The sequence below is a fragment of the Copadichromis virginalis genome, linkage group LG16, assembly GCF_057382275.1.
Source record: "Copadichromis virginalis isolate Kocher_CV1m ecotype Utaka linkage group LG16, C_Virginalis_male_GT1.1, whole genome shotgun sequence".
NCBI lineage: Eukaryota > Metazoa > Chordata > Actinopteri > Cichliformes > Cichlidae > Copadichromis > Copadichromis virginalis.
In genome coordinates, this window is record NC_140633.1 from 27018506 (window position 1) to 27043345 (window position 24840).

The 24840-nt window shown below is 40.1% G+C and overlaps 2 protein-coding genes across 3 annotated transcripts in view; one reads left to right on the plus strand and one right to left on the minus strand.

Annotated features, from left to right (window-relative positions):
* Window positions 1–19574, plus strand: LOC146690963 (collagen alpha-2(VI) chain-like). Of its 2 annotated transcripts, none has more exons than XM_085434181.1 (28): window positions 1–923; window positions 2649–2817; window positions 3839–4449; window positions 4532–4552; window positions 4946–5011; window positions 5108–5161; window positions 5247–5291; window positions 5419–5445; window positions 5541–5567; window positions 5675–5719; window positions 5808–5861; window positions 6034–6096; window positions 10281–10343; window positions 10435–10488; window positions 10587–10622; window positions 10707–10769; window positions 11169–11231; window positions 11516–11578; window positions 11749–11811; window positions 11892–11942; window positions 12029–12127; window positions 14674–14736; window positions 14860–14895; window positions 14991–15036; window positions 15121–15273; window positions 15749–16204; window positions 16283–16321; window positions 16404–19574. In XM_085434181.1, exons 2-28 carry the CDS (start codon window positions 2655–2657, stop codon window positions 17003–17005), a joined length of 3126 nt encoding a protein of 1041 aa, XP_085290307.1. In that variant the 5' UTR covers window positions 1–923; window positions 2649–2654; the 3' UTR covers window positions 17006–19574. The 2 variants fall into 2 exon arrangements, with proteins under 2 accessions (XP_085290307.1, XP_085290308.1); XM_085434182.1 differs by having other exon boundaries at window positions 3842–4449.
* LOC146690964 (DNA repair protein Ku80-like) overlaps window positions 18726–24840 on the minus strand; it is a 14476-nt gene continuing 8361 nt past the window's right edge. The window contains exons 13-21 of the mRNA XM_085434183.1: window positions 23548–23678; window positions 23121–23317; window positions 22833–22920; window positions 21919–21988; window positions 21675–21784; window positions 21363–21459; window positions 20323–20390; window positions 20156–20230; window positions 18726–19965 (exon numbers count right to left, since the gene is read on the minus strand). Coding sequence (XP_085290309.1) covers window positions 19951–19965; window positions 20156–20230; window positions 20323–20390; window positions 21363–21459; window positions 21675–21784; window positions 21919–21988; window positions 22833–22920; window positions 23121–23317; window positions 23548–23678 — 851 coding nt within the window. The 3' untranslated portion in view covers window positions 18726–19950. The remainder of the gene's footprint in view (window positions 19966–20155; window positions 20231–20322; window positions 20391–21362; window positions 21460–21674; window positions 21785–21918; window positions 21989–22832; window positions 22921–23120; window positions 23318–23547; window positions 23679–24840) is intronic.

The window sequence follows — 24840 nt, forward strand, 5'->3', positions numbered from 1 at the left end:
TTCAGTGTACTTACGGTAGGACGTTTTGCCAAAGTAGGACCGGTGGATGCTGGCTTTCTCACTGAACTACAGGTAAAGACCAGGTATATGTGGATGCAAACACGCCTCCATATATTAAATATATACATTTTTTTTAATTAGACCTCATGAAAATGTACCCAGAAAATGGAAATAGGAACATTTCTTTAAAAACAAACAAACAACAAAAACGTGCTAATTAAAGTAAGCTGCATGCTCGGTTTTCACATTGTCAGCATCTTTCTTTGTCTTAATTCAGGGTCTCTTTGATTTTAAAGTAAGAAAAGCAGTCAATCCTCATCTTTGACAGGCTGGAGGCAGAAAACACTCATCATTTGATTTTCCTTTCAACAGTCTGATCTAATAACTGGATAAAGTGAAAGTATGGTAAAAAAGAATAAAGCTTCTGCACTTAAATTCCAGCATGACATCTCTCACGCTGTATAGCCTTGAAACATAAACAGAGGGGGTGAGTGTGAGCAGCTGTCTCCATGTAAGGATATGTAGCACTGGGAGCTGATGTGTTTGTAAAGCTGCCATTAGAGAGAATCTGCTGTGACTCTTACATTGAATCCGTCTGATCAGGTGGATAAATGGCTTATTTCAGCCTTTTCTATTTATTCGAAACCTCTTAAGTCTCCAGACCTGTCCTGGAGACCTTGCTGATCTCCAGCTGCCAGCAAACAATCATCTGAACATCTCTCTTTCTCCAGTGACGCCTGCGTCTCTAGCGCTCGTTCGCAAACGACCCAGAGCTGCCCCTCCATCCCCCCTCTAATGTTTTCTTATTGGGAACAGTCCCGCTGAGACGGGTGTGTCAGGTTTACCATCTGTAGAAATTGCTTGAATATCTTGTAGGTCTCTAATCGCAGCTTGGAGTTTACTTTCTCTTTTCCGTCTTCTCGGTAAGCAGCCTACATTTTATTTTAAATTTACCGGAGATTTAAAGGGTTGTACTGCACGCTATACCGACTGATAGACCGTATAAATTAATCTTCTGGTTACCTCTTTTTTCCCCTACAGTTAATGTGAATTTTAGAATATATTTAGATTCTCTGTGGTGTAAAACAAAAACTTTTTTTTGACTTCTTTCAGAAAAGAAAAAGGTGTTCCATCTCTGTAGTACTCCACTTAACATGACAACATAAATTAATTTTCATTAAATGCTTATATATATTATATTGCATGTTTATTTTGAAAAGAAAAGAAAAGAAACTGCATAAAACATGAAATTACGTTTTAAAGGTTATAATTGGGCCTGTGTCTGAAATCAGTCTTCACATGTTTTTTTCTTAACTTCTAAATGTGTATAAAGTGGATAGATTTTTATTTTTGTGTGCCTGTGTGTGGCTTTTCTGCCATTGTGTGCCTCAAGCTACGTTTGAGGCACACAATGTGTTTAAATAAAGGATTTAACAATACAATTAAGCATCGGCACAGGACACTTTGTTAGGTATAATCTGTATAATGTATAATCTAATAAAATTAAACAGGACTGCTCTACCAGAGAGTCGCGTTTCTGATTTACTTTTTACTTGTTTTATTTTTTTGATCACGTTGACATTGAAATGTTAATAAAGTAAGTGGAGCATTCAGAATGCATTGGGCAGCTTTCAGTGCAAGTGCAGTGTGGTAACAGGGAAGAGAGTTGACTTTGAGCATGGCATGGTTGTTGTTGACAGGATCTGAGTGTTTAAAAAACTGTTGACTGGAATTTTCCTGCACAAAATTGGATGATAGAAGATCGTAAAAAACATTGCCTGGTCTGATGAGTTTATTCCTGCTGCAGCATTTGGATGTGATGCTATCAGTTAAATATGGAGCAAAATCTTGTGTGGATTGTTTTTACCACCCTGTTGAATCCATGCCGTGAAGAATTAAGTCAGTCCTGAAGGTAAAAGAGGGCCTAACTCAGTACTTGCAAGCTATGTGAAGTAGCGTGTAAATACAGTATGATTTTAATAGAATAAAACTGTTCAGTATGCCCTCTGGGACGTGATAGAGCGGAAGCATTAAACCAAATAAGTTACATTCCATCTCTGTGCAACATCAACATCAGCACCCCCGCCCACAGGTTGGATTTTTATCTTGTTGTTTTTTTGTATTTGAAATTCCTGACATGAAATAGTCTGGAAGCCCCTCCTGCAGACTGAAGTTGCACTAACCAGCAGTTTTAAGCTGAGTTTTATTCATTTGTCATTTCTGATGTTGGTTTATGCTGTTGGAATTTTCCACTTCCAGAAAAAAAATTGTAAATTATCACCAGCAATAACACACCACCGTCTTGTCAGCTCTTATCAAACAGTAACTCTCGTGGGATGGTAGTTCCACAGAATATTTCCTGCTCCTTCTGATTTCAGTTTAATTAAACAGGTGGGATGAAACATGCAGTTTCAAACATTCTTCTGTCTTCTGTTTCCACACAGTGCGGTTGTTCACTGACATGACTTAAAACAACATTAAACATTCCTAAGCGCTGTGTAGACGCCTTCTGTGAACACTCACATGTTTGACAGCTATTTCCTGCATTAAGTTACAGCTTTACAGTCAAAAATAATCTCTGAAGAACAGTTTTATTCATCCCTGCTTGTCTTGTTTGGGTTTTTCTTTTTTGTTTCTTTTCTTTTCAGAAAAAAATGACAATGCTTTCAGGGTTTGTCTTTGTATTGCTGGTCCAAACTGTAAACCTTCAACTTACACCTCGAGGACCCAGACCAATACCGGGGCGAGGTGACAGTCCAGAGCCAACGGTACCTCCACTCTTGCCTGAACCCACACCAAGACCTGAAGGCTGTGAAGGTGAAGGTTCCCTTAATTTCTTTCTGGGTTAAAATAATGGTAATTTTTTTTTTTTTTTGACTTTAATTGATTCAGCTGTGAAAGTATTTGGATCCTCTGTATACCAAAGTAATCTAGAGTCAAATGTGAGGATACCTGTGTGACAGCATGCAGCTAAAGCTCAGCTAAAGGAAGCACAGCAGTAAATTTGCAACAGAATGGCTGAGAAAACCAAAGAATGGAGCTGTTGCAATGGTACAGTTAATGTCTAGACCTTAATCTGATTGAAATGCTCTGGTAGAAACAAGCTGTGCAGAAGGAAATGCCTGCAAACCTCAGTAAAGGCAATGCTGTAAAGATAAGCGGCCAAATTTTGTCGACGATGATGTGAGAGACTGATAAAATCATACCAAAAATCATTACTTCAAGCTATTGCTACTTAAGGTGGTTCTAATAAGGTGGTTATATTAAGATGGTTCTATAACCTGAAGCAAAGGCTCCAGCTCCTATGTGCTCTTTAATTTCTACACGTTTTAGCGAACATGTGTTTTCCTCTGCAAGACTGCACAATCTTAAACAATCTTGGTTTGCTGTGCTCAGCTAAAAAACACAAACAAACAAAAACTAAGCCAGATGATTGACCAGTTATTTCCCCTCATGTCCCTTTTCAAAAAATAGCTTCAGTCATTTTTGCACAGTGACCACGATTTACATTTATAGACTTAAAAAAGAAAAACACGACGTCCGGTCAGCAAAATTTGAATCTGAGAGGCCTGTGCTATCTATTTAGCATGTAGTAGTTAGATCTCTGCAGCACAACACATAAATGTCTTATAGTCCTCACATTTTTCATCATTTTCATTCTATCTGTGTAACCTGGCAAAATCAACCAGCCCAGGACACAAACTACACAGATTAATTTGCTGCTTTTTATTATGATGTTTCAAGTATTAAATAATTAGGGTGAAAGTGATGCATTTCAGCATCTAAAAACAATTTCATTATTTTTCTAATTAAAAGTAACAGCTGTCTTCTCCTCCAGCAGGTATAATCGACTGTCCCATCAGGGTGTACTTCACTATTGACACCTCAGAAACCATCGCATTGCAGGAGCCCCCACCTGGCAGCCTGGTGGAGAGTATCAGAGAATTCACAAAGATCTTTGCCGAGAGGCTGGCTGATGAGGAGTACAGGGGCCATATCCAGATCACTTGGTCCATAGGTGGGCTGCACTTCTCCCAGAAGCAGGTGGTCTTCAGCCAGCTCACAACCAGAGAGAACTTCATCAGGAATCTCGCTTCGATCCGATACCTGGGCAAAGGCACTTACATCGACTGTGCCCTCAAAAACATGACTCACCAGATGACCCAACATTACACAGAGACGAAGGCGGTTCTCTTCGCTGTGGTCATCACTGATGGCTACGTGACAGGAAATCCATGTTCAGGGATCAAGGTGATGGCGGAAAAGGCCCGGGATCAAGGGATCCAGATTTTCTCAGTAGCAGCGTCCAAGGAGATCGATGAATTTGGAATGAGGGAGATAGCGAACTCTCCGTATGAGCTGTTCCGTGACGACTACATAGCGGTGGAAATCGTTGATGGGAAACCAAGACTAAGCACTAAAACCATTGATCGTATCGTAAAAGCAATGGTGAGCTGACATCTTTTAGCCTTAAAATGTTGTGTCAGGTGACTCTCACTGACTGCTGTCTTTTTTCTCTTTTTTTTTGCAGAAATACCAAGCATATTTACAGGTAAGAAGTTTACTCATTATGTTAAGTTCCACATAATGAGTGTATGTGCAAGTAATCCCTATTAGCCACAAGCTCAGGATCCAACCCTGTCAGTTTCACACATTTTTTGTACTGTTGGCTGTTTGTGAAGTCAAAGAGAGGATATGTTCCCCCCGCCCACTTGCCTTTCAAATACTCTCTTTACCAAAGACAACCAATCAGAATAAAACTGCCACAAAGGGAAGGGGGAAGGAGCTAAAAAGGCTTGTTTCAGTCACTCATGCAAAGCTGCTATAAGTCCAAGACTGAAACAATGAAGTTGGAAATTAGCAGAATAGCTTCCTTTAAACAATTCTGGTATTTAAAAGGCTTCAGTCTTTTAATATTGTTTTGTTTTTCTCTTCCATCTCACAGTGTTACAAACCAAGATGTTTCGAGAGTCCTGGGCGCCCTGGACTAAGAGGTCCCTCAGGTCCAAAAGTGAGACTTAAAAACTGAATTAAAGTCAATAATTTTTATTATTGCTCGTGCCAATGATTCATCTTTTGAAATGCGTATGTCTCTGGATCTTTATAGGGCACAAAAGGAGACAGAGGCCCTCTAGGGCCAAAGGGTGAAAGAGGAAGACAGGTACCTAGAATTTACGTCTAGAAACCTAAATATATTTTAAAAAGTGCATTGTTATTTACTGAGTTATATATTTGTTACATTTCAGGGTGATCCTGGCATTGAAGGTCCAATTGGACGACCTGGTCCAAAGGTTTGCTGAGCCCAACTCGTTGATGATTTTATTTCATTATAATTAATTAAATTATTTAACTGATTTAATTAAAATTACACGATGTATTTTTAATCTCATTAATGTGTCCTTTTGTGCTTTTCCGTAGGGAGAGGCTGGTTTAAAGGGTGACAAGGTAAGAGTTAAAATCCTTATATTTCTCATTTCTGTTCATTTATTAAACTGAAGGAAGTGTTTTGGGTGACTAATGGGTCTGTTTTATCTCAACAGGGGGAAATTGGATTAACTGGAGCAAAGGTAAAAAAAAAAAAAAAAAAACAGTTTAATGCTTCATCTTCGTGCACCGCAACATCCAAAATTAAGAGCGTTTATGCACTGAAGTTCATTTTATCTCTTCGCTAAAGGGTGTTGCCGGTTCGACTGGCAAGAATGGAACTGATGGGCAAAAGGTGAGTGTTTACGGTGAGATTTTTACTGTAATGGTAATCTGATTATAAATATACTGATATTATATGAATGCTCCTTTGAAATCTTCAGGGGAAAATTGGACGAATTGGAGCTCCCGGTTGTAAAGGTGATCCAGGTGACAAGGTAAGTCGAGCATTTAATATTTATTTGTATGTCTTTGTTTCATTTTAACAACTTATATCAGCCATACAGCTGCATGTATTTCACTGATTCTCTTTAACATTGACTTTTTCTAGTATTGTTAGCATTTCTGGTTAAATGAACCACTGAGACACTTTTTATTTGTCTCTAATAGGGACCAGATGGCTACCCAGGAGATGCTGGTGAAACTGGACTATTAGGTGACAAAGGAGAAAAGGTTTGAATTAAATCACAATAATCTAATCATTTCGGTTCATACTGAAAGAGACAGAGTGTTATTTAGAGTGAACAAAAAAATATATTCACACGATTGCATTTTGGTATGTGGTCAGTTGGTAATTTCAGCACTTGAGTCTAGAGTGAAGTATTCACAGTAATTAGATGGATTCTAGTGAAGTCATTTCCGTACTGTAGTGGTTATCACATTCACCTGATAATAACAAGCCCAACCTTTTCAGAAAAGTGGTCTTGTAGTAAAGATTGACCCTCACAAAGACCAAACAAAAATACATATTAAACCTTGTCTATCTAAAATACTAGTAGTTGGTTCACTTAACAGAACTTACTGTTTTAACCTGACATGCCAGCTTGTGCAGGCATTTGGTGTTTAATCTTAGCAGATCACAATTGAACTTAGCTGAATTGAATTGAACTCAGGACCTTCTTGCTATGCGCCAAAAGTGCTAACCACCATGCCACCAGATATATGAAAGGAAAGTACTGTCACTAGAAAACAGCGTGAAATTTTCAGTGTGCTTCTTAAAGGTGGCACAGCAGAGCCTTAAAGAACCATTTCTAATATTTCTTTAGCTTTAACAGGTGTCAGAACAGCTGAACGATGTGATCTTCTAGGATTAAACACCAAATGCCTGCACAGGCTGGCCTGTCGGGTTAAAACAGTAAGTTCTGTCAAGTGAACCAACTACTATTATTTTTAGTTGGGCAAGGTTTAATATGTATTTTCTTTTGGTCTGTGTGAGGGTCAATATTTACTTCAAGACCACTTTTCTGCCTATGTGGTGCTGGTGCTACAGCAACACATTCATAGATGATTCACAGATACCGTGATTCATAACATTTTGACTGTTTATTAAACAGTCAAAATGTGCTCTGATTGCCAAAAGGTACAAGCACCAAGAAAGGTCAGAGAAAAATATTTAAAGACCAGCTGTTTGGAGATCTCTAAATCGCCACACGTCTCCTTTATCTTCTGCAGGTCTGGACTGTAGTCAGATAGATAATATAAACTCCTTTTAATAACTGCTTTACCTTGAGGTTGACAAAGGTTTTGTGAAGGAAAGAGAGAGTCTCCTTTATCATGTCATATTAAATTTGTTGCCCCCCATACACACACACACACACACACCCACTGCTGCTCTGTAGATGTGCCCCTGTTTCCTGTTACGCTCATACTGCAAAATTTTGCCCAGCAGCAGCTGCATTTCTTTTTGCCTGTTTTGCGTGTTTAACCTTTTCATATCTTTTATTATTAGATTTTGTCTTCCTTTGAAAAAGTACTCCTCTGCTCCTAGCAGACCTATCAACACCACCACTTTCATGGGAACATGCCCACAGCTAGATTGGAAAAACCTGACTGAACTTATCCTGTTGATAAGGACTTTGTGTGACTGCTTAGCCAGATTAATGACTGAAAGATATCCATGGTATGTTGAATTTGCTTGGTAGTGCAGCCTCTTGCTGTTGTGCTAATAAGAGCTTTAGATTATGATATTATGTATTGCCTTTCTGTGGCAACACGTTTGCCTCAAAATTGATAGATTAGGCTTATGTGGGCTGTCTGACCGTTAATTGAAGTATAAACAGAAAAGCCCTCCACCAAAAACACTGTCGTGTTCAAGACGAATGAGGGAACGTGAGAGCAGCTTCAGCCAGTGAATTAGAGTTTAACAGCTCTCATTAGTTAAGGCACTTCTGTGACACTGAGATGTGCATTGATTTGTGGGTGCATTTTAAAATATGCCTGTCACAACGGAAGCAAAAATCCAAATCTTTCAGTTTGTCTTCTTAAAGGATTTTTTAAAAAAGCTATAATTAGGTTTTTGTCTTTTTTTTAAATTGATCTTAAAAATACTTGTCTGTATTGCGTGGCACGTGGTGTAGTGGTTAGCGCTTTCACCTCACAACAAGAACAGTCCAGAGACATGCGTGTTTGGTTAATGGGTGATTCTAAATTGGGCATCGGCATGAATATTAAAACAAATGTCACAAATTCCAGAACTCCTAATCTGGACATGCATATCACAGAGAAGCTGAACATTAGTCTGAATAGCAGTTAACATGTGGCCTAACATGTGCCACCAAACAGTGTGCTGACATGTTAGCACCTTCATCGTGCTGTATTCATAAACAGGAACCCCCTCCCTTTTCCAGCCATGCAAACATAACATATGTTATGCAGTGAAATGACAGCACATAAATACAAAGAGGAAATGCTCTTTTTTTCATAATTAAATCATCTGACATAGCTGACGGCTGCAGCAGCTCGGCAGACATTTTTTCGACATTTTTTTTCTTGACATATTTGTGTTTATTCTGTCAGTACATTCAACATGTACAGCTCATGCAGATGTAAATGTTGGTACTGATGATTTCCGTAATTATGCGTCATGAATGTAGCCAAAGCACAGCTCAGACTAAATATTTGGGCTGTGTGCAGACATCCAGTCTCGATCAAAAGTTTAAGACCACTTGAAAAATGACCTAAAAAAGAAAGCAATCATAATTTGCATGGTTGGATCTTAACAAGGTTCCAAGTAGAGCTTCAGCATGCAACAAAAAGAAATGGGGATGAGCCGGAAAAAAATTTGAGCATACAATTTATTGAAAACAATGTTTAAACTGCCTGATCAGTTTAGGACCACACCTCAAAAAAACAAACAAACAAACAAAAAACCACTGTAACCTGCAGGCACTGTGTACCCTAACGTTGTCCTGTTGGAAAACCCAGCTGTTACCACACAGACAATGTTGCTCTCTGCAACATCTGGACATAGCCAGCAACCGTTTGACACCCCTGCACCTCCTGAAGCTCCATTGTTCCACTGAAGGAAAAAGCACCCCAGACCATTAATGCGCCCCCTCCACTGTGGCGCGTAGAAAACATCTCAGGTTGGATCTGCTTGTCATGCCAGTAAGTTTGGAAACCGTCAGAACCATCAAGGTTACATTCTGATGTTTATGGGGCTCCAGTCAGGACCAGTAACGGCCTTAATTTGGTTCAAGGACTGTCCAGTGTCTTTACAGGCAGGCAATTGGATCCTCCAGCTCAGTGCTGGTGAAATTTCTTTGGGTCTTCCACTTTTTGACTTTTTTGTTCCATAACGCTAGGAGTCATTTAAGAAATTCCAAATGACAGTCTTACTGCGCCCCACCTCAGCAGCGATGGCGTGCTGCAAGAGATCCTGCTTATGCAGTTCCAGGGGTGCACATAAGTGAGCTGTTTGAAGCCAGCTCATTTCCTGCAACCACTTTTCCAAGAATACGTGCTTCTTTTGCGGTTCTGACTCCTTCTGACATTTGTTTGGAGGTGTAGGAACACCAAAGTAATTGCTTAAAGGAGCTTGCTTCTTCGACATCTTTAAGAGTTCTAAACAAATGTCTGTCCTCTTCCAGAAAATCTTATGTACGCAAATGCGCGTTGCAACTTCTTATCTGGTGCGTGTCTTTTATTTTGACCACGCATGCGCACCTGCGGACCACTTATGTGCACCCCTGGCAGTTCAACATCCCGACCACATTCAAAAAGGGAACATTTTTTTTGCCATCAGAACGTCATGACAGTGTGACTACCTGACAGAAAATGACAATGAATCCACATTTTTGCACAGATTTGGCCTTTGAATGGCATGTAGTTATACATTTTTGATCAGCTGTAAAACAGTTTAAGCGTTGTTTTCAATAAATTGCATGCTCAAAAAATGTTCTGTCTCGCTCCCATTTCTTTTTGTTACATGTTGAAACTCCACTTGGAACCTTGTTAAGATCCAACCATGCAAAATATGATATTTTGGCATTTTTAAAGTCTTAGATTTTTGATTGGGACTGTATCTTTGCCCATGCTCACTCAACTACAGAATCAATGACTAGACAATCAGACATGACCATTTTTTTCCTTATAAACTTATTTTATTATCGTGGCTCAAGAGTTGGCAGTTCGTCTTGTAATCGGAAGGTTGCCGGTTCGAGCCCCGCCTCCGACAGTCTCGGTCGTCGTGTCCTTGGGCAAGACACTTCCTTAGGGACTAGTAAAGCGCTATACAAATACAGGCCATTTACCATTTTTTTAGAGTTCACTGAAGCTCAGTTATTAATAATGTTACATTATGTCCAGTTATGTATTTTTTGTGGCTTTTCTTTTTGATTGTTTTTGCATTTGTTTAGGGTGACACAGGCCTTCCTGGAAAGCCAGGCCCCCCAGGCCCTAAGGGTAATCCAGGTCTGAAGGTAACCTTCAAATTAAAAAAACAAGTGGAAAAAATACTGAGCGCACAACAAAGATTTTTCTTTACTTTAAAACTGAATGTCTGCTTTTTAGGGTGAAAGAGGAAACCAAGGAAATCCAGGACAGCCTGGACAAAGAGGGAGTCCGGTACAGCCCTGAATTTATTTTATTTTATGATTTTTTTACATGTGCACTAAACTGATGTTACAAAACCAACTCTCAAATTAAACTGTTGACACTTGCAGGGGAGAAAGGGTTCACCTGGGGCAAAAGGCGAAGAGGTATTTGACTCGTGTTTTTACTTGGAAAAAAAAATCCCCATTTGGAAAATAGTTAAAAGAAATTTACTAAATAAATATTCATAGGGGAGGAGAGGAAACCCGGGAATAAAGGGATCACAAGGAAACACTGGGCCAAAAGGGAAAAAGGTAAGCTTTTGTCATTGTTTTTTTTAATGAATTGTCTTATTGTATGAATGGCATTTCATTTTCCGCTTATTTTTAAGCAAAATTGCACCATTTTAGCTGCTGGTTTGAAATACTGTGAAACACTGGCTTCCTTTGACCTTTTAAGAAAGATGAATTAAGAAAGAACTTTGAGGAAGAAAGTCTGAAGTGTGCTTGTGGTTTTTAATTCTGAGGAACTGAAATAGTGAAATCCCAACTACTATAACACAGTTCTGTCTTTCAGTCGGTCATCTCAGAAAAATTCCTCAGACATTTCCCTGAGCCAGAAGTATTACCTCCCTGTTACTGTTGTGTCTTGTATATATTGGGAAGTAATTAATGGTTTGGTATGAATTCTGACACATTCATTTATTTTGTGAGGGAGAACGAGGCCCGGAGGGAAGCAGAGGTCGGCCTGGGGAAAATGGACTCAAGGGCGCTAAGGTGAGGAGATCACGCTGTGGGTGGATTTTTGATGAGCAATGACTCAGAGGCTTCCCAAGAACCTGGCATGCCTTCATTAGACATTCAACACTGGAGCCATGCCTTCATCATAAAAACACTTATTTTCCAGATGAAAATATCAGAAACTATACAGTAATTTGAAATGATTAGCTTGAAACTGCCAAATCCACATCAGTGAAACTCATCCTGCATGTGCCTGTGTGGGCTGGAGTCAAGGTCGAGTCCAGTAAAAAGGGCTGTCTGTTATTTTCTCTCTCTGACAGGGGGACCTGGGACTACCGGGACCGAGGGGTCAGCCAGGAGAACTAGGCGCCCCTGGACGAAATGTTTGTTCCTTTATAACTTTATCATCATTGTCATCATCATTGTTACTGAATTTCCCGGAGGAAGCCACCCGAGGGATTAATAAAGTTTCATCTAATCTAATCTAATCATCATTTTCTGCTTTTTCAAGTAGATTCTTTTTTTATTTGAATTTTATCTTCTGTGGCTGCAGGGCACGACGGGAGATCCTGGAGATTCAGGACCAAGGGGAGACATTGGGCCACTTGGACCAAAGGTAAAAAGAAAGTCTGAGCATTTCTGTTCATGATTATCAGTAAATAATTTACTCTCATCCACGTTGTTTTTCTTCTAAAGGGTGACAGAGGAAGGCAAGGTTTCAGCTATCCTGGATCAAGGGGACCGCCTGTAACAGCTTTCTTTTTACCTCATAAAATGACCTGCATGTCTCAAGATGTTTCTTCTTGAGGCTAAAGCAACTCTGATATTTAAAGGGAGACAGGGGTGCACCAGGTAGGAGAGGACCCAGAGGGAGCAGAGGTGACTGTGGCGCCAAAGGAGAATCTGGAAATAAAGGGCAACCAGGAGCGCCTGTAAGATGCGATTGTTAAACCACTGATGATGTACAGTTTTACTTTTATAGATGTTTGCACTCATAAACAGGACAGGACAGAGAGACTTGGCCTTATCCGCTGCCTACACTGTTGTCCACAGAGGCTTTAAGTCAGCAAACAAGCCAACGAGATCCTTGATTAAATTCATGTGCAAACTTTAAATTTCCTGTTGTCCATGCTGTTCTGCTGCAAAAAATACCTGAAAGTTGGTCCACACATCCCAAAAATTGTCTTCTCACCTCTTGGAGAATGTGAGCCTACAGATGGTTATGACAGCCAACACAGAGCAGCGAAGCACACAGCACTGTGTGACAGCACGACAAAGGGGCAAGAGTAGACTTAGAAAACAGTTGGAAGACACAATCGGAACAAATCAGGGATAGCGAGGCAGGGAATTTAAACTAGATACAGAGCACAAAACACACAAGACAACCAAATTAAGACAGGAAGCAGCTAAACATGCAGACTCATATGCAACACAAGCTGGAAACAACCACAGAGGAAAGACTCGGGGAACAGAGGAGGATCACAAAGGGAACTAATAAATTTAAACTCACCAACAGTGTTGGTCAAGTTGCTTGAAAAAAGTAATCAGTAACTAATTACTGATTACTTCCCAAAAAAAGTAATCCCGTTACTTTACTGATTACTTATTTTCAAAAGTAATTAATTACTTACTTAGTTACTTTTTAAAAACACGATTTACAACCTGAAGAGGTGATAAAGCGATAGATCTTTCAGCCCAATTCTACTTTTTCTACATAATCCATCATACAAAATGTAATCAAATGGAAAAGTCTCTTTTTTTAAAACTTGTTTTATCAGTTTTAATCTTTTAACTTTATGCATCAAGCAAAAATTAAATTATATGCACCATTCTCTGACTGGAAGAAATTAGTTTAACATTTAAACCTATTTTCTGCACATTCCAGCACATAAAATAAAATGTTTTTTTGTGTTTACACTCAGTCTTTCAAATAGATGCAAGTAAAACACAGCAGAAAATAAATAACATCAAAGACTAGCGGTCCTGTTGCTCTATTTTCACCTGTAAAGCAGGAGTGGGGTAGGCGGAGGTTTACCCTGGTGCAGGTGTGCTGCACCGATCAGTTGAAGAATCCACGAGTTTCTCTGTGAATTTCCCATTACGTCATAGTGCACTCGGTGCTTGTTTAGGGGTTTTTTTTCGTTGTAAAGAGAAGTTTTCTCCCCACGCACAACGGACACTAATGTTTTTGTCACTTTTTATGGAATCAAACTCAAACTAAGGTCAGTACTTCCACGCTTTAAACGCTGCATGCACGCTCATACTCTCTCTGCACTCGATATATGATCCATTGTTGATCTGCACACAGCTGTTGTCATGAACGTCGCACTTGCTTACATCACTGTCATGAGACATTCTCGCAAACAAATCACGGTTTTAGTAACGCAGTAACGCAGCGTTCCTACGGGAAAGTAACGGTAATCTAATTACCGTTTTGCAATAGTAATCCCTTACTTTACTCGTTACTTGAAAAAAGTAATCAGATTAACGTGTTACTGCCCATCTCTGCTCACCAATAAGTGAATGAGGTACTGAAGATACAAAAACAAAGAAAATGAAAAGCATCTGGGAATATGATAAACAGAAAGCCAATATAGAGCAATTCCTTATTAAAACTAAAAGAGACAAGAGCACTTAGAGTGTCCAACAACCCCAGAAGGGCAAGGTTTATAGATTTTCACATTTAGTGTGACCTTGACCTGATTTTCAACAAATCCAAATCAGCTCAAGCTGTTTTTGCTCTCTACAATCACACAAAATGACCCAATTACCACGAGTATGTTTTCGCAAATTACATTATATTAAAACGATGCACAGAAATAACACGGGCAGAAAGTAATCAGGTGAAAACATTTATTTGGTCATTTTTTCCTTCTTTTTAATTTTTTTAATGAAAAGTTTCATTCCACCTCCCCGAAACCAATAGTTCATTCTGAATTCTGTTTGCATGGACCGTTATTATTCTACCTTAACCAATCAGAATAGAAAGCTCGGTGTTTCTGGAAATAGATGTTGCTGGGGATTTTTTTCCACCTTAAACTAAGCATTATCCACCTCTGTTGTGTTGTAATGGAGGCAAAAACGTAGCTGACGAAACTGAAAATATCTGCAGTGCACGGCTGCAAGTCATTTGAGGTTAAGTGTTAAAAAACAAATAAATGAGGTTGAATTTAGTCTCTGGAGTGTGAGCATATCACTTTGTCTTTGCCTCACAGTGACAGTTGTAAAATATGGCAAGGTAAATAAAAAATATGTATGAATTAGGCCAAAGAACAATGCCATTTATGCTGCTGGATATTTTACCAGGTGCTGTTTCCTGTTCAAACACATTACAAATGATCAGACCACAGCAGTCCCACAGGATCACATGACACCAGCTGCATGGGTGTACTGTGCCTTAACAACAGTGTTTTTGCACAGCTTTCAGTGTTTTGTGAGTCATTTAGGTTTCATTGACTGTAAAAATGTTTGTATCTAGGGTGAACCAGGCCAGTCGGGGCCGCCAGGAGAAAGAGGGCCTAGAGGAGAACGTGGACCTGATGTAAGCTACAGCCACACAGATAATGAGCTGACCATGCATGCAAGTTTGAGATCCAGGTGCATTGTTCTGTGGTGTGTGTGTGTGTGTGTGTGTGTGTGTGTGTGTGTGTGTGTGTGTGTGTAGGGGGATCCAGGACCAGCAGGCGATCCTGGGCTCACTGTGAGTAAAATTTTAAAAAGACTGATGTATTTTAATGCAAGAATTCCTTTACTCACTTCAGTGTATTACTTTAATCTGCACACATGTCACTGCAGGAATGTGATGTCATGAGCTACATCAGAGAGACGTGTGGTTGCTGCGGTAAGAAAGTATAAGCACTCAAACACAGCTTCATAAATGTGGTGTTTAAACGCGCTGATGGTCTTCTTGTTGTTTGTCTCTCAGACTGCGAGAAGCACTGTGGAGCTATGGACATCGTGTTTGTAATTGATAGCTCAGAGAGTGTCGGGCTGACAAACTTTACCCTGGAGAAGAACTTTGTTATCAACACCATCAACAGGCTGGGATCTATGGCGCCCGAACCTACATCAACAACAGGTAACGTCAAGCAAGCAATCGTTCTACAGATTTACCCAAAAGAAATTAAAATACACACCAATCTTCAGTAACACTGTGACTCTGCAGAAACAACTACAGACTAAAGTATTTCAAATCGTGCTACATAAAAATGGTTGATTAATATTCATGCTGAGAACACAACACCAAAACAACAGTTTGTTGTTGTTTTTTGAGCAAGTTGCTAAATACCCAACAAGAGAAAATGAATAATATTACAACTGTGATTCATCCAGGGATGTTTTACTTGTTAAGACTACAGAGCCACTTGTCACTTGCTGACATTATAAATTATGATTGGAGTAAAGCCTGCAACCGCCGTGCTGCTGTAAATGCATCGGTGTTACCGAGTAACCCCTAACAGATTTATCTGTGATGCTTTTCCAAAAAGATTTACAGAAATAATAAATGTAAAAGTTTGACTTTTAGACTGATTAAAGATGTGTGTATCTCCTAGGCACAAGAGTTGGAGTTGTACAATACAGTCACAACGGGACCTTTGAGAGCATTCGTCTCGATGACCCAAACATAAACTCCATGACTGCATTCAAAACTGCAGTGAAGAATCTGAGGTGGATTGCTGGGGGCACCTTCACCCCCTCTGCTCTGAAGTACGCCTATGATAACCTCATCAGGGACAGCAAGAGAGCCCGATCCAAAGTGTCCGTCGTCGTGGTCACAGACGGCCGCTTTGACCCCCGAGACGACGACAATCAGCTCACATACCTCTGCAACGACCCCGCTGTGGTGGTGAATGCCATCGGGATAGGGGACATGTTTGACACCAGACATGACAGCGAGACTCTGGTGTCAATCGCATGCAACAAGAAGGATCGGGCTACTGAGATGAGGCGCTACAGCGATTTGGTGGCTGATGAATTCTTAGAAAAGATGGAAACTGTCCTCTGTCCTGGTAAGCCTGTACCAATAATCTCAGCAGCCTGACAGTACTAGTCCTTGTGTGTTTGTCTAACCTATGATTTCTCACCAGATCCAGTCATTAAGTGCCCTGATCTCCCCTGTACAAGTGGTGGGTTTTATTCATAGTTATATGATTGGTTTATGATGAAACGCACTTCAGGAAGTGATTGCTCTTTTTTGTTTCGTTTCAGAACTTGACTCAGCACCTTGTGTTGCGAGGCCTGTGGATTTGGTATTTCTATTGGATGGTTCAGAGCGTCTCGGGGAGAGAAACTTCCTCCTTGTTCGTGAATTTGTTCAGAAGGTTGCAGACAGGCTGGTACTGGCCAGGACCAGGACCGATCGAGAGCGAGCCCGTCTGGCACTGATGGAGTTTGGCAAGGAGTCAGAGAATCGGGTGGCTTTCTCTCTAACACATGACCCTGTCCAGATTGTTAACAGTTTAACAGCTTTACAGTATCTAGATTCTTCTTCAAGCGTGGCGCCCGGCATCATACATGCCATCAACAACATCCTGGTTAGAGGAAGCGCCCGGCAAACGAGGCCCAATGCAGAGATTTCATTCGTTTTCATTACAGATGGTGTCACTAACAGCGACAACCTGGACGAAGCGATCAGTGCCATGCGTCGTTACGAGGTGGTCTCCACGGTGATTGCCACAGGAAGTGATGTTGATCAAGAAGTCCTGACAAAGCTGGCTATGGGGGACCAGCACGCCATCTTTAAAGCAGAAAAATTCTCAGATTTTTTAAGGTCCGGTATGTTTGATCGTTTCATCCAGTGGGTGTGTTAGAGAGAGAATGCTCCTGTGAGCCAATACTGGTGCTACAGCTGTTAATCCAGCATTTTCAAGGATAATTAAAATTTATTTCAACCTGATAGTATTTTACATTAATGTGGCTGTTGTGGCTCTATTGAGGAAAGCATCCTACAGTGAAACAAGACTGTGCTCTCTGCAGCTTTATACTGGGTCATAGTGCAGTCCTTGATTTTACCCTCTGAGGATATCTCAGATATCTCTGAGGATATTCTCCATCTTTGAGACCATGCAGAGCCAAGAGCCAACTTCATCCTCCACTTTGTTTAACACCTCACATGTGTACTAAAATTTAAATTAAAACAAAACTTTGACAGGATTTTGTTTTAGCAATTTGTAGAAAATCATCCCAACACTTTCATTTTTGGATGCAGATGCAATTAGCAACAGGTCCACTCCAGGCAGCTAAATTCTAAGCTTAGGTCAGAATCAAAAGCAAAAGTTAAAAGACTACATTGTCTGGATAACCTCAGGAGCTCGCGCTTGTTTCCTCTTGAAGCTTGTAGAGCTGCAATGGCCAAACTGATTGGGGAATACACAAGGTTGAAATAAACTAGATTTCTTCTTTAACCCATAGACAGTATATAAAAGAAACACAGGCACCCACTATGTTTGAAAAGTGAAGCCATGTGCCATACAACTGAGGGTCTCTAGGTGCTTCCTTGTTCTGTCAGTGGTTAAAGTAATTCATTGGCAGCTGCAGCTCAAGCAGAATTTATGGTCCCGCAACGGTGGTGCGTTCACTGTCCGGTAGCAATCCAAGGATGGCCTGTCTGCCTGTTGCCAGATGGAGGCAGTGTGCAAAATATGTGGTACAGCAGTCTGTGGGTCACTCTAGCTTGTGCTGCTGTTGGTACATCAGACAGCCGTGGAGAAGAGCAACTTTATAACATACAAAGAGCTGAAGTGAAAATTAGTGTTTAAAAACAATGAAAAGTGTCCAATGTCTGTGCTTTTCATGTTGTATTCTTCCGCTAGCAGTCCCTGCTCTATTCTGGCCCTCTTGTCAATGAATCAACATTCGGCACACGCTTGCATCATCTGCTTCTAGACACGTGCAGTCAGAATGTTGGGAGGCCTGCACCGGAGTGTGTCTGGGGTGGGTGGAAAAGAAACGTGTACACAGACGGACACATTTACAGGACCATAAATTACACTTTGCCTTGTGTAACTCAATTTAAGTGGGACTAGATTTTTTTTAATATACACTATATTACCAAAAGTATTCACTCACCCATCCAAATCATTGCATTCAGGTGTTTCAATCACTTCCATGGCCACAGGTGTATAATATCAAGCACCTCCATATGCAGACTGTTTCTGCAAACTTTTATGAAAGAAAACTCTCAGGACATCAGTGAATTTCAGTGTGGTACCGTGATAGGATGTCACCTGTGCAACAAATCCAGTTATGAAATTTCCTCGCTACTAAATATTTCATAGTCAACTGTTAGTCGTATTATAGCAAAGTGATGACAGGGACCCAGCCATGAAGTGGTAGGCTACATAAAGTCACAGAGCAGGATTAACAGCTGCTGAGGGTCATAGCATGCAGAGGTCACAAACTTCCTGCAGAGTCAATTGCTAAAGACTTCATGTAACCTTCAGATTAGCCCAATAACAGTCTACAGAGAGCTTCATGAAGAAGGTTTCCAAGCACAACACAAAGTGTCAGGGTTGTTTTTCAGGAGTGGGGCTTTGCCCCTTACCCTTTTAATGCCTCAACACAAAACACAAGATATTTTGGACAATTTCATGCTCCCAATGTTGTAGAAACAGTTTAGGGAACACCTGTTCGCAGTGCACAAAGTAAGGTTCATAAAGACATGGATAAGCGCGTTTGGTGTGGAAAAACTCGTGAGCTGTGGGCCAAACCTTCTCGTCCAACATCAGTGCCTGACCTCACAAATGTGCTTCTAGAAGAATGGTCGAAACTTCACATAAACACACTCCTAAACCTTCCCAGAAGAGTTGAAGTTGTTACAGGTGCCCAGGGTAGGCTGACAATAATAAACCATTAAGAATGGGATGTCACTCAAGTTCATATGCATGTGAAGGTAGACGAGTGAATACCTTTGGTATATAGTGTATATGGATAAGTGGGACAAAACCTTTTCCATTTTGAACCATTGTCAGCATACTCATGGCCCTAATTAAATTGGCATTCCCACCTCAGAAAAAGGGTTTTTTCTCCAAGAGTTTCTCACATGTTTCACCCTTTTTTCCAAATATGGTCACTTCTGGCTCCAAAGTGCTAAAGTCAAGGATTCAACATGGTGATCCACAAACCAAAGGTTGGCATTATGGTGGCAACGTTCTCTTTTTTTTTTTTATACAGTCTATGCTTTAAACACAAAACTGGTTTAGTTTGCTATGCACTGTATAATTTGCAAATGATGTCACAGCATTGTGCTTTGCTACATCTTGTCAGAAGATTGATCAGTATTTTCATACACAAAAATATAATGCAAGTCATGCGCTCTTAATCAACCATAAGGCTTTTAATGATTTTTCATAATAAACTGTCAGTTTGTTGGGCACTGCATTTCTGTCTTCTGTAAAGTCTATAAGGGTTTCTTTATTTTTCAGTGCATACTGTAGCCATAATTACTACATAAGTACCACCTTAAGACTCACAAGAACTGCAGTAATTTTTAAAATCTCAAACAGAACACAGAAAGCCTTTGCCTGAAGTATGCGGAATATTTTTTGTAATTTCTAAAGTGAAGTACTTTTAGACAGCATGTGTAAACCACAGTTGATCCATTAAGTGCAGAGTTACAAAGTATGGCAGGACTCCAAGTGGGAGTGAAGGAACAATGGACGGCTGAACTGGTTTGGTCTGGCTGGACTGAGAGCGTGCATTCTTTTAATTTCTCTGGAGTCCACCGCAAACACTCCTCTTCCATCTTTTTTTCTCTTTACATCATATCCAGCTGCACAGAGAGGAAAAAAAACAAAAAACATGCAACCTCTAAGAGTTTATATCTGAGAGCTCAACACATCACACACGCCCCATGTAGATACACAGGAAATGGTTTTAACACCATTCGAGTCACAACAGTTACATAAACACGTATTTAAATAAAAATAAAGAAATGTCAGAAATAAAAACTGCACGCTTACCAAGTCATCAACATCTCCAGTATCTTCAACTGGTGCAGGAGCTGCCTCCTCTTTCTTCTCCTCAGCAACCAGAAACTGAGAAAAAAAAAAAAAAACAGTTTCAGTCAAAGAAAGAGACTAAAGATCATCTCAAATTCATACGTGTACCAAATTCAAATTAAAGTCACCTGATTAGCTTCGGCTTTGGAGACCGAGCTTCCTTCCACCTCATCCTTGCTGATCAGCGTTAAACCATCTGTTGATCAAACTCAATGTTAGATACAAACTGCCTGAATTTGAGGCAAAACTTTTTTTTCTCCCCGCAAAAAAATAAAATGAAAAAATCACCATTTTCATCAGAATATTTTAGGGTTTGCAATGTTTCTTTAAACAATTTTCCTAGTTTTTATGAATTAACAGTTTAGGAATTGCAATTATTTAAATATACAGGCCCTCGATTCTAAAACTAACTCAAAAAAAATCAAAACTACCTGGTTTACTAACATAATTTTAAATATAAGGATTGTTTTCAATACTGAAAATCCTTTAAAGCCAATAGATTGAAGTCTAGAAGCTTTGGACATCACTAAATGCTATATTTCCTCCCTTGAGATGATCTGCTACACCTTCACCTCAACAACCTTCAGTTGCTGCTTTTTTGTTGGTCTGTCTGGTTTCAGTTTTGTATTTAATAACGAAAATCTGCTTTAATGAGTGACTGACATGGTGACTGATGTGGCCATTGTAGACTTATCCCATTTCTTTCCCTTGGGAAACTTGGGTTGCTTTTGCAGTTTGCTTTTTTTGCAATTTGCTCTTCAATCAGTTTTCAGCATTTGACAGGATCTGAGCAGAGATAATGAACTGATCACTCTGTTTCTATCAGCAATCGCATCCTCAATCAACAAGTGACCACCGGCATAAGACTGCCTCCACTATGTTTGACAGATGATGTGGTATGACCTGTCCCTCGTTGTGGTACAAATTAATCTTGTTTTCATCTGTCCAAAGAACTCTGCAGGCACTGTTAGGTGCTTCCTGACAAAGTCTAATTTGGCCATCCTCTTCTTGAGCATAAGAAGACAAAACCAAGTTGTAAACCCTCCGTTTTTCCATTCATGAAGGCATCTCTTGATTGGACCTACTTCCTTCTGAGTGTTCTTGACTTGGTTAGATATTGCGAAGTTGGGAGAAACACCACAGCTCTAATTAAAATGGCGTATCATACCTTGAACGAGCAGTTCCCAGAACACCTCTAGTCCTCTGTTTGGGATGCTTCCTTTCAGGGACTGAAGGTAGCTATTGTAGTGTTCAGCATTTCCCAGCTGAGTACGAAAGATAAAACATTTAAATTCCGTTTAACAGTCTTGAAAAAACTCTAATCTACATACAGACACATAAGCAAATAATTGTGTGTTCAAGAAAAGAAACAGAGTCATAATCTTATTAAGGCTCATAATCCTAAAAACGCCAAACCAACAGCAAACACCGCATCATCATTCGCTCCTCCAAAGGAAGAGCAATGTGAATGTTTATTTACCTTAACGGATTGCTCTCTGAAAGCCTGGATACAGGTGATGCTTTTCATGTAGTACTGTGTGTTCTTGTTGCTTAGCAACTGCTCTATCCTGTGAGTCAGCTGCTGGCAGACTGGAAGGACATAAGGGTCACCGCAACCAAACAAAGAGATAAACATAATTACAGGGGCTGTACATGAGTGATTACAGTTTATAGTACAGGCAGGAAAAAAATAAATAAATCAATAAATAAATTCTGGAGCTCACCTTCTCCGAACGGAAGAATTTTCTGTTTGATCAAAGCGCGGAAGTCTCGAGCTGGGTCAACACTTCCCACCTGGTTAGGGAATGAAATGGAAGTTTTAAAACGTGTCAGTTAAAAAAATTGATGATTATCCAGAACAGATAATAGTTATCTCCATCAAGGACACTGCATGATGTCCTGCTGCTTGTTTGTTGACGAGAATATCTGAATAACTTCTGTCATATCCATCCATGTGGATCCAGGTGTTTTCAGGATACTTCACCACTCCACGAGAGGGCAAAATTGAACATTTTGTGCATTTTATATGTTCAGAAATACTTAAGTTTAACTGTTAAGCCACTATCTTGATGCTGTTATCATGTGATCAAGAAGATCCAAAGACTTAATTCATCCATGCTGTAGAAGAAATTTTCAGCCTCTCTTATAATAGAGATCAACTGGATCCTGGATAAAAGAGGCCCTGTAGCCTTTACACAATCTGCTGGAACAATGTGTTGGAAATATATTCATGTGACAACTTTATCTTAAACTAATTTTCCTCCCTATAATGGTTCAGTGAGCTTTATCATCAAAATGCCCATCCACCAACAGAAAATACTGCCACATCTCAAAAGACAGCATGTTTTTTGGAAGGATGGAAGAAGAGCCATTTAAGTACCTGATAGGACAGACAAACAGGAAGGACCGAGCTTGCATAAAAGCAAGCATGAAAGGGGCGAAGTGCACCAGCGGGAGGGACATATGGTGGACAAAGTGGAGCAGGTGTGACTTAATTTCTGTTATTTGTCTCCTTTTTTCGTTCCTTTGTATGTAGATTGAAAAAATATTCATAGGGGAGGAGGCTAGCTGCAGCACAACCACAGCGGGCCCATCTCCTAGGATTATTAAGTCGTCCAGCCCTCCCCCTGATTCTCACCGAGGTAACAGAGCCTTCAGCAATGTCGGCCAAGTTATACTCCTCTGCTTCATCTTCTTTTACTTTCTTTGCCTCGGACTCCTCTGACCTTCAAATGAAAAATGGCAGCTTGTTAATATCTTGAAAGTCAATCCTGCTTTTTTTGTTGTTGTTTTAACATTTTTATAACCAGTAAATATAAATGAATCTTGCAACAGACTACTGTGAAATGAAACAGCATAAATCATATAATCCTTTCCAATATGCATTATTGTCCATGACGCACCACGTCACAGAAGCTAAACTTACTCTTTGCCAAAAATCTGAGCACTAGTTTTAAGCTTCTTTTTCTTCTCCACTTCAATGAGAGGAAATTTCCTCTTCAGCACGTCAAGTGGATCCTGGCAGCGTTCTGTAATAACCTCAGGACGATCAAGAGCAGCTTTCAGCCATGGCTCTATCGGAGGAAGAGGGGTACCGGGGCTTACTGCCCGATGGTGCAGACACTAAAATGATGGTAGGAGAGGTGAGCCAAACAGAGACTGAGCAGGAAGCAATTCTGGCTAAATAATAGTCAATTACTAGCTTGTTGAGCTGTAGTCAGACAGATGAAAGCTTTTTCGTCTAAGCTGAAATAACACTCCACATCTTCTTCAAAAAAAGTTGCAATCTGCCTCTACTCAGAAGTAAAAGGAGACCACACTAAATCTCTTTATTGCAATCTGGACTGCAGTACCTGGAAGTGCCTCTGGAAGGCAGGGTTGGGAATGCGATGGGGCTTGAACAAGTCTCTTTGTTCTCCGTTCTCATCTTCTTCTACCAACATCATGGAGTCAATCAAAGAGTCCACAGCAGACAGCTGAGCATCTACAGCAATCACACGACAATGACGGCTCATTCAAGGTTACATCTTAATCTCATTTACACTATACAGTGCAAGTCGAATGAAGTCGATATCATAGAACTGTGGGGCCACAGTTATTAGACCAGCAATTCTGAATCTGTGCCAATATAAACCATGACTTTTTTCAGATGTTTGTGTACAGTGATTTATGCTTATGCACTAAAACGTTGGCTTGAACTGAAAGAACACTTTATCTCTTCTGCAGAAACATTAAGCCTGCACACTGAGGCTGTTTTTCAGTGATATTAGAGACATCTTGCTTTCAAAATAGACAAAAGTTCATCATTTCTGTTTTTACCGATACATAATATTTAAAGCAGAGTAATTTGCAAAACTTCAAATGTACTTGCAGAGTAAGACGATCTTGGCAAAACTCACAGCCAAAAAAGTATAATTAAACAGCAGATTCACTCGACCTTTAAATATAATTTTTTTTTTGGAGGGGGGGGGGGACACATGGTTGTTCAGTAGGGAAACTTAAGACTAGCGAATATTTTTGACAGTGAAGGCCTTCTCACAAGCAACTTTGTCGACCCCATCAAAATCAGTTTAACCAAAAGGCATTTCCAGTTGAAACTGGCCGACATATCCTCAGCATAACCATGTATAATATCCACAAAACTTAAAAAGAGGTTATACATACACAATACGGTAATATTATGTTGAAGCTCACTCCGCGAGGCTCCTGACTATGGTAGCCGTAATGCTCCGACAATCCATCAACCAGTGCGGCTTCGTAGCTTAGCAAAGTCGTACTAAAACATTTGACAGATTTTCGAGCGCCGTGTACATAAAATCGTTTCGAGGTCAGTAAACACAACCAGAATTCATACATAAGGCACACGGGATTATAAGGGGCACTGTCGATTTTCAGAAAAATCAAAGGATTGATTTTAAGTGTGCCGTATTTTCCAAAAAACACGGTGATAACGACGGCCCGCTAGCATGCTCTACCAAAAATAGTGCTTTGTTCTGTATCTGACAGACGAAAGCTAAACCAGTTCCACACCACTGAAGTTGCAGCATTTTTACAAACCAATTCTGGTTCATCTGTTTCATTCAACGATCCACTTTCGCTCTTCTCATTCTCCGTCGCCGGCACGCTTTTTCCTCCATGTGCGTATG

Excerpts from the sequence above, each read along its gene's own strand:
- LOC146690963 (XM_085434181.1), top strand. The coding sequence starts at position 2,655 with ATGACAATGCTTTCAGGGTTTGTCTTTGTATTGCTGGTCCAAACTGTA. Across the intron at positions 6,097-10,280 it reads TAGGTGACAAAGGAGAAAAG|GGTGACACAGGCCTTCCTGG; the intron begins GTTTGAATTAAA and ends GCATTTGTTTAG. Across the intron at positions 11,232-11,515 it reads ATGGACTCAAGGGCGCTAAG|GGGGACCTGGGACTACCGGG; the intron begins GTGAGGAGATCA and ends TCTCTCTGACAG.